Consider the following 14335-nt stretch of genomic DNA (forward strand, 5'->3'; position numbering starts at 1 on the left):
TATACATTACATGACTGTCACTTTCTTATTATGTAGATGTGTCTGATGTACTTTTTTGTGTGCATGCTTTTGTGTTTGTGTGTGTGCATGGAGAGTGGGCAGGAGGAATTAGAATGTATTCAGGTTTTTGCTTACCTCCTTATTTGAGAGAGCCAAAGAGACACTTGTTGTTTACACTGCAGACCAGCCAGCCTGTGAGTGTCCAAGGATTCATCTGTTTTGTCTGATGTCCTGCCATTCTAGGCTTATGCTACTGCTCTGGCTTTATGTGGTTTCTGGGGGGTCTAAGCTTAGGTCTGCACACTTTGGAGGCAAGTACTTTATGCACGGAGCCACCTCTCAGCACTGAGTTTCTTACTTTGGATATAAATAAATTTCAACAGCAACTATGTGAACTGCAAAAACACGCAAAGAAACAAACAGCCAAAGGGGCAAAATGTATGTACTATGTGATTTACATGTATATTGTGTGTGTGTAAATTGCATTTACACATTTATATTGTATAAGGGCAAAATCAACATAATCAGCACTTGATAGTTTAGAAATGCTTAAACTGTTGTTTTCTAATTAATAGATACATTATTATAAAATAAAGTCTCTGTACAGTGTTGAAGCACACTACAATTTTGCCTCCTATCTAACTGTACTTTGAAATTCATTATTCAGCCTTTATCCATTACCTCTTCCTTGCCTACCCTCTACTGAACTCTTGTGCACTGTTTATACAAACTTAAATGAATACAGAAATTATGGAAAGCATCATGGAGGTGCCTAGAAAATATGGAGCTAGAGGCATCAGATGATACAACGTTCTCATCTTCTGAGAGCCATTGCAGTCGCTATGTTTGAGAGATGCCTTAATGCTCGTGTTTGTTCAATTACTATTCACAGTCTTCAGGATATAGAATCACTGAGGTGTTCAGAACAGATGAATGGCTAATGAAAATGGAATATGTATGCACTAGTGAATATTATTAAAGCATGAAAGAGACTGGCATCCTGTTATGTGTTGCAACATAACATAATATGGGTAGAATTAGAAGAAAATAAGACTGATAAACAAACAAATATGACATCTCCTAAGGTTAATAGGGTTAATTAGTAATTAATAAGGTCAATAATTTAAATTAATCAGCATCTTTCTTTTTTCTGCAATCGTATCAACAAGGTAATGGTGAGTATGAAAAAAGTATCTTACAGAAAGCTTCATGAGCTATGTCCACAGTGAATAAAAATAATGAGATATTACCCGATGATGTAAGATCATTCATAGTAGTCAAGTTTAAAAAGTACACAACAAATAGAATAGAAGCAATAAAATATTTGAAACAAAGAGGACTTGAAAAGAATGTGGGTTCTATGTGCTTTGTATCTTGTATCTAGGGTATTCTAAGTTTCTGGGCTAATATCCATACATATCATATGAGTTCTTTTGTGATTGGGTTACATCCCTCAGAATGATGCCGTCCAGGTCAATCCATTTGCCTAGGAATTTCATAAATTCATTCTTTTTAATAGCTGAGTAGTACTCCATTGTGTAAATGTGACACATTTTCTGTATCCATTCCTCTCTTGAGGGGCATCTGGGTTCTTTCCAGCTTCTGGCTATTATAAATAAGGCTGCTATGAACATAGTGGAGCATGTGTCTTTCTTACCACTAGCAATATTTTGCTGAAAGGACCCTGATATAGCTGTCTCTTGTGAGACTATGCTGGGGCCTAGCAAACACAGAAGTGGATGCTCACAGTCAGCTACTGGATGGATCACAGGGCCCCCAATGGAGGAGCTAGAGAAAGTATCCAAGGAGCTAAAGGGATTTGCAACCCTATAGGTGGAACAACAATATGAAATAACCCGTACCTCCTGGAGCTCATGTCTCTAGCTGCATATGTATCAGAAGATGGCCTAGCCGGTCATCAGTGGAAAGAGAGGTCCATTGGTCATGCAAACTTTATATGCCTCAGTACAGGGGAATGCCAGGGCCAAGAAGTAGGAGTGGGTGTGTAGGGGAGTGGGGGGGAGGATATGGGGGACTTTTGGGATAGCATTGAAAATGTAAATGAGGAAAATACCCAATAAAACAATTAAAAAATAAAAAAGAAGAAATACAAATAAAAGTTGAAAAAAAAGAAGAAGAAAAGAAAAGAAAAGAATGTGGGGCTGACATTCTGCCCCATCATTCTGTCTAGTCTCTGGCTCCTGCAGAGTATGGTCTTGGCCCCATCAAAAATTTTAAAAAATCCATGTCAAAATTCTTGTGAGATGCAGGGAAGATAATAGGGTATTATAAAATCTACATTGGAGTTGTGTCTTTCTAATGGATTATAATCAGATTCGCACATCATAACTAAATTATACATACAAGAAATAAGACTCTCCTTAGAGAAGGACAGTTGATTCATCAAATAAAATTCACAAGAGTGATGAAAACTCAGTTTAATATAGAAAGATTATTGATACATCAATATCAACACACCTCTGAAATATATCCATTATGTGAATATATGTACTACTACTAATATATCTAAAGAAAGAATGTGTAGAGTGTAGAGCAAAATAGGAAGTAATGAACCTTGTTACCAGGAAACCACGTTTCTATAACTATCACAAGAGATATTCCTCTTGGGTTCAGACTTATGATTCCTGTCCTTTGACAGACTAGAGAGCCTTCGGTGCCCCTGCTAACAAGATTTGCTCCCCAATAGCAGTTGTTTGGCTTCTTAGCTGGTGTGCTAGAAGCACAATCCTGCTTTGCAAGGGCCATGCCCAATCCATTTCCCATTCCAAGTTTTGAAATGATGTTTTGGTTATAATTTTCCTTTATTTCACCTTGCCTTCTCAGACTGACAGGCAGAAAAATCTTCTGTATCTACATTTGCACTTCTCATCATGAATACTAAACCTGATTTTTTGGGTTGTTTGCATGCATATTACCTTTTATGAATTTTGGAGAAACCAAATCAATCCTTAATCTGCTCATTTGAATCAATAAAACCAGGTTTATTAGTCTAAAACTAATCAGTCATAGAATCCAGGGTGCAGTTTTGAGCAAGAAGAATGTATCTTTGAGAAGAGCCATGTGAGAAAACAAGGATATATTTGCAGGTGCTAGCTCATTCACTGGCCGGGAGGGCTCAGCTGGTACACTAATTCATTCTACTGAACTTTTCTCCAATCTACCTTCAGATTAATCAATTTCTATCTTAAATTTTACTAGCTTCAAAGTGATAATTTCATTTCAAATGTGTGTGTGAAGTGTATGCATGAGCACGTGTGTCCTGTGTGTCTGTGTATGTCTATGCCTGTGTGGTGTGCCTATACATTGAGTGTAGTGCCCCCAGAGGTCAGAGTGGGCATGAGTTACTCTTGAGGTGAAGTTACAGGCAGTTGTGAATTGCCTGATGTGGGTGCTGGAAAAGTAGCATGTGATCTTTATCACTGAGCCATCTCTCCAATCCCTAAACTGGAAACTTTAAAAGAAAATCAGTGCAGTTTCTGCTTTACATGTTCAGTTTGAATTGATATAGTGTAGGCATTACAGACTAGGAGTGAACGTAGCCACTTCTTCAGAGGCCATTAAGCGTGCATTATGAATCCACAGAGAGACATTCAGAAGGGAAGATATAAGTCCATGACATTTTGATTTTGCCATTTAGTTTTCTGGTAAGTGAGGCTAGGCAGTCGCTTTCTCTTTTTTAAACTAGTAAATAGTAGAAATTTAAACACATTCAGAAAAGCTATAAACTCTTCATTAGCTAAAATCTATGCCTGCATTGTACTGGTCTCCTAGTATGACTTGTAATTGTAAGGAGGAATTAAGATTTCAAGTAGAGAAACGTTTGTTATATGAGTTGTGCACTGTGTATGTATAAATACAAGTCATATTAAATGCCATTTTTGGGTTGAATCATGATCACATCAAAGTGATCTGGATTTGGGATGCTGGGGTGTCCCAGAAACAGTTACATAGTAAATGATTTTCCAGGTTTACTATCAAGCATATTTGCTAACTCCAGGAAGAAGATTTAAAATATGTGAAGGAAGTTTATTCTTTATAGAACATACACTGATGGGCCCAAATTCCATTTACCTATCAAGGAAAGTCTTCAAGTCCAGAAACTTTGGTTCTGTGTTACCTAACCAAAAAAGCTTTGTCTCCCTAATATCTCTTAGAAACTACGAACTAGCTAGATGCAGACAAGCATTTGAATGTGTCTGAAACTGCACTTTCCAATTCTGTCCCACTCTCAACTATTGATTTTTTTCTTTCTGCATGAAAACCTGTCGTCCATTTCTTTTCTATTGTTTAGGCAGAGAGCTATGAATTTCTAGTCTGATGATATCAGTGGATTTCCAGTTTACACCTGATATTTCATAAATTTGCCACAGGTGCTTGTGATACTAATATTTAATATTGAATGGGACTTAAAATAGATGTTCTGTCAAAAGTGCATGGAGTGTGTAATGTCTGAATGTTCTCTAACTGAATGCCTTCAATAGCTATGTGGTATGGAATTCTATTTCCTGAGGTTCTTGAAGTTCATGGTGGGCAGTACAACGGGAAGATGCATTAAATCCTAAGACTGCCAAAGTAACATTTAATACATTCCTATAGTCAGAGATAGACAGGATTCTAACAGCAGCTCCCAGATACAGTAAATCCAAATAACTCTTATAATGCTCAGTCCATACAGGTTGATTGTTTAATTAATTTGAGTGTTTCTCCCTGCCACCTGTGTGTGGGTGTGTGTCTGTCTGCGAACACCTGGTGGAATTTCCTTATATCCTTCTATTATGTAGGACCTGGTGATCAAACTTGGACCATCAGGCTAAGTGGCAGACACGTTTATCCACTGAGGCATCTCTAGGTTTTGGGTTACTTAAAAGAACCATTTATGTACAGTATGGGCTACATAATGAACCCCTTAAAATGCTGTGAAATCCTAACTTTAAGAAGTTCTTAGAACCAAAATGAAGCCACTATATCAAACTGTAATAAAAAATAGACAAAGTCATGCTGACAGAAAAGTTATGAAAGGACACATAATGGAAGGCTATATTTTCACAAGAGATCAGGCAGAGCAATGATCCTGCACAAAGGTCTCTACACTCCATAAGAAGCAACAAACAAACATAGATTTTCAAATACAGTTGGCAAACAATTGTCTGTTTAATATTAAACTGGCAACCTCCTTTGCTACAAGGATCATTCAATGTGTATGTCAAGTTCATCATTTTGCCTTCAGAAAGTAGCCCTGGCAGGCTCATCTGTGAACAGACCAAAAGTTACTATTGAACAAATGGTCCCATTACAGTGCTTTTATTTTCTGCAGATAAATATCATTCATCAGTTCCCAAACAATCCCTCTCAGGTCATTATTCAGGCTTGGAAGTAAGATGTCTCCCACACAGTTATTTAAGATGAGGATAATGGAGTGGGGAGATCCTATAATCCAATACAAATAGTATCTAAGAAGAAGATGAACACTCAGTATCATAGCCCTCCCACCCACACACCCACACACATGCTGATAAAGACAGAAGAAATTGGAGTGATTCTGATGGAAGCCAAGGAACACAAAGGCCTAATGGGCATTACCAGAATCTAGGCAATGGCAAAAGAAAAAAAAGATAATACTACTCAGAGCCTCCTTCCCCAAACATCATATGGACACCCAAAACCTAGAATCCTCCCATCCAAACTATAAGGGGTGCCTGGTTTGTTTTTGTTTGGTTGGGTTTTTTTTTGTTTTTTTTTTTTTAGTATTATTTTTGTTTTCTTGCTGTTGTTTTTCTAAGCCACCCCACTTGTGTGACTTTCTCAAGGTATCTCAAGATATAGTGTGGAAGTATTAATTTCAGCTGACAGAGTTGATAGGTCTCCTGAAATGTGTTTATATTTTTTCTTTATACTATCTCAAGTAAATATTTTACAGTATTTCTAAAATATAGCTTTTGGCATATATTGCGACTTTGATGGGCTGCAGTTCTTCATAGTAATTCAAAGTGGTCTCTTGCTCCTGTTACGATGAACAAGGTAGATTGTACTATACCACAACCCTATATGTTTAAATTTAATCTGTTCCAAAAATGCAAATTTTATGATGCCCAAAGGAAAAGGTACTACTAATTAACCAAAAACTTTGCTCTGCTCAATCCTGTCCTGCATCATTTAACGATTTGTGCCAAAGGCAAGTTAGCAGGAAGAGGCTGGCTTGTAAAGGATAGTGTTTCTTCATGTAACACAAGGAGGCAGAAAAAGCTAGAAATCAATGCCTGCTGATGGAAAAAGATAAAACTATTGAGAAAATAAATGGTATTTTTACCCCTCTGTTAAGATCTCTACAGCAAGAGAAAATTCAAAGATTAACAATTACTATAAATGAATTTCTGGAGATGCTCTTTAATGCCTGTTTCCGTGTTTATCAGTCAGGGAAGCACGTTTCTTATGTAGCAGATTAATGTTTTATGGTAATTTTTATTCTTCACTGATTTATCTGGAGCATCTAGAGCACTCTAGCAAAAGGCTGTGATGAGCCTAATGTAGAATAAAATTTACTAGCTTACAATCAGCTCTTATGTACACTAGATTATATAACATTGTGCATGCAATTTTCCATTTTATGTAAAATGAAGTTGAGGTTGAAATCCTCATCTTATGTGGATGCCATTCTAATGACTGCTTCACTGAAGTAAATATAGAAAGTCTTGTCAATTCAAGGGTCTTAGTAAGTGAGCATGAGTTGGATGTAAGAATATCCTAACTATATTCACTTTTAAGCTATTCTTCAGGGATAGGCAGGTTTGATTATCACTATAAATGAATATTTGTAAAATAACAAATTTGATTACTAAGGTTATATATATACACACACACATACACACACATATAAATATATTGGAGTAAACAAATTAATCATAAAATACGTCAATTAGTTTATCATTCTATAAGAAAAAATTCACCCCATTGATGGTAAGGCCAGTAAGAATTTGTTGAGTGCTCTAAAAATACTAAAAAATAAATAAAAAATAAAAAATCATATGGTGAAATGTCAACTAATTAATAATCTCCAGCTATGTAATATATTTTTGAATATGTCAATAAAGGTATTTTTCTGATAAAACTGAAAAGTGCAATTTATAGGTTTATGTAGCTTTGCCTTCCCAATAAAAAGAAATAATAAATAGCACATACTAATTAGCTCTTTTTTTGTTTTGTTTTTGTTTTGTTTTTTGTTTTTTGTTTTTTGTTTTTTGTTTTTTTCAAGACAGGGTTTCTCTGTATAGCTCTGGCTGTCCTGGAACTCACTTTGTAGACCAGGCTGCTCTCGAACTCAGAAATCCACCTGCCTCTGCCTCCTGAGTGCTGGGATTAAAGGCATGCACCACCATGCCTGGCTATTAATTAGTTCTTAAACTGACTTTTCCACTTATTTATAACAAGGTGATACTGTCCAATACCTATTATTTGAGAATGTGATCATCTGGATGGCCTTAGAGATTCCACTGCCAAGCCAGCATTGCTAGAGTATCACTTTGTTACAGGACTCTCTCCTCTAAGCCTCTTGGTGATTGCAGTATCCATTTGTCCAGTGAATTTCCTATAGTGAGAAACCTTAGTGAGTTCTCTAACACAAACTAATAAAAAAAGTGAGTGGTAACACTGCTACATCTCTGAGCCATTTGAGTGGTTGACTTCTCTGTAGAGGTTGCTCATGCATCTCAGCACCATGTAAGATAAGTCACCATGATGTCTCAATGTCAAAAGAACCATCATAACAGCATATTAAAATAGGTTCCAGGAATTCTGTGACTAATGACATCCAAATCATCAGAAGAACTTTTCCTTCTTAACTTTTTTGGGGCCTATCTAATACTTTCAAAATGAAGACTCATTTACTACCTAACTCAATATTCAGTTGCTGCTATTGTATATACTGCTCCAGACTAATGAAAATGAGACAAATAGAAGAAAAAGCTATACATTCTAATGGGCTAATTGTAAAAATCTATAGTAAGTGTAAAAGGTTTAATTATGTAAAAGAAAATAATTTTGCATTTACAACTGAATCATAGATGGTTGATATCTACTTAACATTTACACATGCTAGACATTTTTAATACATCTGTGTAGAATTTTGGAGCCCAATATAGATATGATATAAAACATCATATCTATCATAACTCCAGGACCTAAGGTTCAGAGATCATTAAGGGAGAGAGGGCAGAGTATTGTAAGAACCCAGGGAACAGGAAGATTGCTATAAAATTATAGTCCTAGTAACTATATCCATAAAGTCTCATCAACACAGCTGCCTCATCAAAACCTGAACAAAGATGATGGTAACAAACACACCAAACCTGATGGAAAAAGACCATGAGGCTTTAACCCAACACAAACAACTACAGCCACATAAGAAATGCTGAGCTTAGGAGAAATAGTGTTCCCCAGGAAAAAGTATAGCTACTTCTTACCCAATATCAAATGGTCGTCTCTGAAAACCTACACATACAAGCAATATTATGCAGATTTAGCAGGAAGTATATGTGTATTTAGAATGTGTGTGTGTGTGAACAGTTAATAAAAAGAAACTACAAATTTGAAAAAAAAGGAAGGGTAATGCAAGGATTTAAAAATAGGAAAGGGGAGGTAAAAATGGTTTAATTATATTATAATATCAAAATTAAAATTAAAATTCATTATATTTTCTTTATGTAGTTGTGGCAGCAAATCGGGGGCTCTGTATTCTACACAAGGCTGAACCACTGAACTACATACACAGACTCACAGGTTTTACTTGATCATAACAGGTAGACTTCTGCTTTAACAGTATATTTATCATTTTGCACAATTTTTAGTCATGAAAGAGAAATGTGTGCACTTTCTCTTCAGTTAGAATGGCATTTTGCTATCTGTGAGGGATAGGAAACTCTTTATTAGTGGGTTATAAACTTCATTACAAATTTATGATTTAAAAACCCACTCTAACTTTTAAAAGTTTAATTCATGTCTTACATATTTTTTACAGGATGTGTTGTCTTTTAAAAGTTAGTGTTTCAAAGCCATTAGGTAACGCTTTATTTTGTGCCAATATGAAAATTAAAGAATTTAATGGCAGCAAGCTGCGCTGGAGAACGAAGCCAACTTCAGTCATGAATGCAAGGCAGTTAATCAGAATTCTAAACTCCATGAGGCTTTACAGAAGAAAGAGACTTAACTTTAGTTCTGTGACTCGGGGGCATTTCTGAAGTTCAGCTGTATCACATGTGAGTTGAAAACTTACATTTTCCTCAGAACCAAATACAATTTGCATATATTGTCCTATAAAGTACTTTGAGTAATCACAGTAGCTAAAGTTTTTAAACTTTAAAAAACTATTACATATATTCTAGAAGATAGACCTAGTCTAAATATAGTATGTATTTTAGTCTAAATATTATATAAATGCCCCCCTCTGGCTCTCTCTCTCTCTATGTGTTAGATAAAAAGATAGAGATAGAGACAGAGACAGAGACAGAGACAGAGACAGAGATAGAGATACATAGGTATAGATATTAGCTGGTTCTTCTAAGCACAAATGTTGTTCATAGGAATAAACAACTGCAGGGCAGTGGTGGCGCACGCCTTTAGTCCCAGTACTTGGGAGGCAGAGGCAGGTGGATTTCTGAGCTCAAGGCCAGCCTGGTCTACAGAGTGAGTTCCAGGACAACCAGGGCTACACAGAGAAACCCTGTCTCAAAAATACCAAACCAAACTAAACTAAACTAAACTAAACCAAACCAAACCAAACCAAACCAAAAAAAAATTAATAATAATAAAAAATAAACAACAACAATAACAAAAGGAATAGACAACTACAAATTCTGAGCTAATATTTAATACACTTAGATCATCCAAAGTACAAAAGTAACATTGTAACCATAGCAGTTTTAATTTAAAATGTCAATAATATATTTAGACTAAACTGTGTCAGCAATCTTTTAAATATGTAAAATGGACTCTTCTTCATACTCTGTAAAATGAATGAAAACAAAATTATTGAAGATATGATATCTACCATTAAATGCTGTATAATACTTTCAACCTTATAAATATGAACTTAATAAGGATGTTAGTCACTTCTGAATAAAACTAGGTGGATGTTTATAGAGAGCATATGAAAGTAGCCTGCATGCAGGATTTGAGACAACTACTTTTTGAGCATCTTTTGCAATGTATTGTCATGCCAACCACATCCAAAGATTAATATAAAAAATCACTTGTGTTGGCAATTCTCTCACATAAAAGAGAAATATCCAGTCTAGACAGCTATATAGCTTATGAAAAAAATAAATTATATTGCATTTTCTAAGCCATAAAAAATATCTGAGGACTTCTGGTAGAGTAATAGAATCTAATTCCTCCCCCCTCTCCCTCCCCCCTTCTCTGTGTCTGTGTGTGTGTGCAAAATACAGTATGTCTACTTTTCATATGTATGTATTTCAATTTTTGTAAGAAATATAGTCAATTGAATCTTTGAATTGCCTTTAGTCTGAAAGATATCCTACTTAGAAAATCCTTTGAAAAGTCTGTCATGTAATTTTTCTCATATGATTTACAGAGTAAACGAGGAAAATTGAGATCACAATGTAAAGGTGAAATGCTCATATTTTAATTCATAAAGAAGAAATAAATGGTTGACCCCAGCCAAGGGCATACTGAACAAACAATGTCTGTTGAAGACTCTTGGCCTCTAAAATGTCAAATTATATTAGAAATTTATAGAATTGAAACAAAATAAGATTAAATAATTTATCTTTTAAAATATAAATCTCAACTAGAACTAAAACCCCAAAAGAAAAATTTATAATATATTTTTCAGCAGTAGAATTTACTTATTATGTGAAATTCTCAAAAGTCTTTAAAGAGATGCACACTAAACTGAAAAGAAAATAGGAGATAATATTTTTAAAGGATATAGAAACCATTAAGTGTGTAGAAAAATGTTCATGACTAACCTTTAAATTTTACGAAAATCTATTTTCTCAAACATTATATAAAGTATGTTAATTCACATTATATATGTGAATACATGTTTTATACACACACACTCACACACACACATATATATATGCATATATATATATATGTATATATATATATATATGTACATTTATAATATAAACCTGACTCAAGACTATACATTTATAACAGTCTCAATTTCTGTTAAATGAGCAAAATACTGAGATATAAGAAGCAGAGAGGTTAGGGAATTTCCCCATCATTACTTTGTTAGAAGGGGGAAGCTGATATTACATAAGTATTCTGGTTATAGTGCCACCTTCTAATCCACTTTAGTGAATCTTTCTTATTTGATTACTTTTGTATATATAATTATTCTTGGACTACTTACAACGATCTACAAATTATACTTTTTAAGAGCATGTAAAATTTTTGGACATGGGCTGTCGTTTAATTCTAAAAGTTATGGGAAGAGATAGGATACTGAAACCTGTGAAGACAAGGGAATAAGACACCCCTGGTTTACATTTCCAGATCCACAGTGCCAGACTAGATACAGAAGTAATTCTCTTCAGCAAGTTGCTATAAGCCAGCTTCAGGGGCAGCTGCCAATAGTCTGCCCTTTAGACTTTGGCCAGGATGCCAAGCCCCAGCTGTTCAGTCAGCCTGCCCTAGACAGCCCGCTGGCAAAGAAGGCTATTATTTTAAAGAGGAAATATCAACTCAAACCGATGAGCCTACAAATACAACAGTTACTTCTAGGAATGAATTAAAAGATGATAATAACAACACGGTAGTTTTTGATACTGTTGTTTGCTGTCTTGTTTTTATTTTTTAACTAAGGATCAAATTTAGTCCCCCAGATGGAAATGGTTAGTGAGTAAAAATAAAAATCTCCTAGTTCTTTTTTTTCCAGAATACATTTCAGATTAGCAGAGAACAAGATGGCACTCTGAAGTGTGAATGTTGAAAGAGGAGTCTCACTGCCAAAGTAAGATGCTTCTAAGGTTAAAGGGGAATGAGAACTGTTAGAGAGCACTCTGAGAACTCTGGCAATGGTGGCACCAGACAAAAGCTCCATTTGAAATTGAAGTTTACAATTCAAACTACATGCAGGTGCAACCAGTGTTGTAACAATGGGGCCCAGTGGCTGGCTTATTTAAGGAACTGTCTCTCACCAACCTCCTTGTCTCTTCTGATAATTTAATTATTTTGATTCAAAATTTTGATTTTAGAAATCTTATTAGGTCTTTTAATTAAAATAAAAATTTAGATTGTAACAATATCAATATTTCTTGAGCTACTTGTGGAGTTAACTATAAATATGGCTTTAAAATATTTGATGAAATTATTTCACTGAACTCAATAAGTTTTCCTAAATATTTAAACACAATTCTCTTATATCTAATTGTATAATTACCAATTTTGACTTCTTTTCTGTTTTTAACCATTGTCTGTAGCATGTTAAACTATGTTAGGCCAATTTTATAAAGTTTAATTTTATTAAGAGAACGTCTCTTCTTTATCTCATAATCTGTTAATAGCAAATATAATAATTCATGAATTCACCCATTGTAATTTTTATTTATGAGAAGTTAGACATTGCGTTAGCTATTTTACACTTTTAGAAGATTAAAAAGATTAAATTGACAAAAGATAGTTTAACATTTCAATCATTACTATGGTCCTATGAGTCTACCTACCAATTCATCTATATTCTATCATCTATTTATCTCTCTGCCAAACAACCTACCTATCTAATATCTCTTTGTATCAGGCCTATCTTTATTTGTTCACCAGGATGGAATCAAGATTTCTTAATCAGTTAGAGTGAAGAGTGGCAAAAACAAATGACAAGATAACGGGGAAATTCATCAAACCCCTGTTTTGTCTCCATTCTTTTCTGTAGCTGTGTCAGCCAGACTTCTTCTTGTGTGTGTGTGTGTGTGTGTTTGTATACTTTATATTTAATCAACTTACTTTCCCTGCTACACTTAAATACTAGTGTGAGGTGTGAAGTGGTCAAATTAAGTATATGAAAATAAGAATTAATTCGTGAGTGAAAACACTTGCGTATTTGTATATAACTGCATATATTTATTTGTGAACAATTCTTTGGTACATTAATTTTTGTATGTTATTTTAGCACCTTTAAATTTTCTATTATTTATATAATTATTGATTATAATATATCATATATAATATTATATACGATATAGTAATATTATGCTAATGGCTAGCAAATGCTGTCATTGCTAATCACTTAAGGATGTTGCAGCTGATTAATATGCAAGTTCAAACTTAATTCACCACCTGGAAACATTTATTTAGAACATGTATGGAAATAATGGCTAAGAATAAGGAAGGTGCATGTGACGTCACAGATCTTCAAACAAAGCCTCTTCAGGTACAGTTATGTCATCATGAAGTCAGGTTTTCCACATTCTAAAATAAACTTGTCGCCATATGAATTGTTATCTTACTGAGCTATTTTTGTAGTTGTCTTTTTAACAGCTTTCTTGGAAGTGTATTCTCAATTTCTCACACTATAAAATCAAAAGATTCTTCTTTCATCTTAAGGACTGAAAATCTTGATCAATTTTTAGAAATTATTACTCTTATCTTTCATCCAACATACATTCTTCATATATATTGAAGTTGCAAATAAAAACATGGACGCACACACACACACACACACANCACACACACACACACACACAGAGAGAGAGAGAGAGAGAGAGAGAGAGAGAGAGAGAGAGAGGGAGGGAGAGAGAGAGAGAGATTGAGATTCTAGAATTTTTTTATGTAAAGTGAAAATTTAACTTCCAAGAAGAGTCAGACGTCTCCAGTGTCACATGCAGCTCAGGACTCACCTGTGGGCGTGGATGTCCAGTAACCAGACAGGTCAATTCTAGAGTTTCTCCTTCCCGGATGGTATAGACCCTTTCTGAGTAGCGCTCCTCCTCGATATTACAGGCCAATCCTGAGTGCACGATCCGAACTGTCGGCGGAGCTGTGTAGTGAGGAAGAGACAAGGTACATGAAAACCTAAGTAAATCATCTCATGATCCCTCCTGATCGGAAGACTAATTCTTATAAGACTCCACCATAGCAGACCCAACACTTTGTACTTGCCCAAGTGATTCAATATTTTCTTGGCAAAACATTGCTAACGTCTCTAATAGTCATCACGACCTTCTGAAAATGGCAGAAATCCCAGAAGTGGGGGAGAATCGATGCCTCTGATAACCGTGTCATTATGGGCCATGTGGTTAAGTTGATTGATAAACTGCAGGAAGGTCTCTGTGTTTCTGAAACTAAAACTCGGAGA

General features: G+C 35.0%; 1 protein-coding gene across 2 annotated transcripts in view; it reads right to left on the bottom strand.

The window, feature by feature from the left end:
* Mdga2 (MAM domain containing glycosylphosphatidylinositol anchor 2) overlaps positions 1-14335 on the bottom strand; it is a 749855-nt gene that overhangs the window by 379075 nt on the left and 356445 nt on the right. For both annotated transcript variants that reach the window (XM_021179085.2, XM_021179084.2), the window contains exon 2: positions 13878-14017. Coding sequence is in view for 1 of the 2 variants with exons in the window: in XM_021179084.2 (XP_021034743.1) it covers positions 13878-14017 (140 nt within the window). In the remaining variant the exon portion in view is untranslated. The remainder of the gene's footprint in view (positions 1-13877; positions 14018-14335) is intronic.

The sequence above is a fragment of the Mus caroli genome, chromosome 12 (assembly GCF_900094665.2).
Source record: "Mus caroli chromosome 12, CAROLI_EIJ_v1.1, whole genome shotgun sequence".
In the NCBI taxonomy this organism is placed as follows: Eukaryota; Metazoa; Chordata; class Mammalia; order Rodentia; family Muridae; genus Mus; species Mus caroli.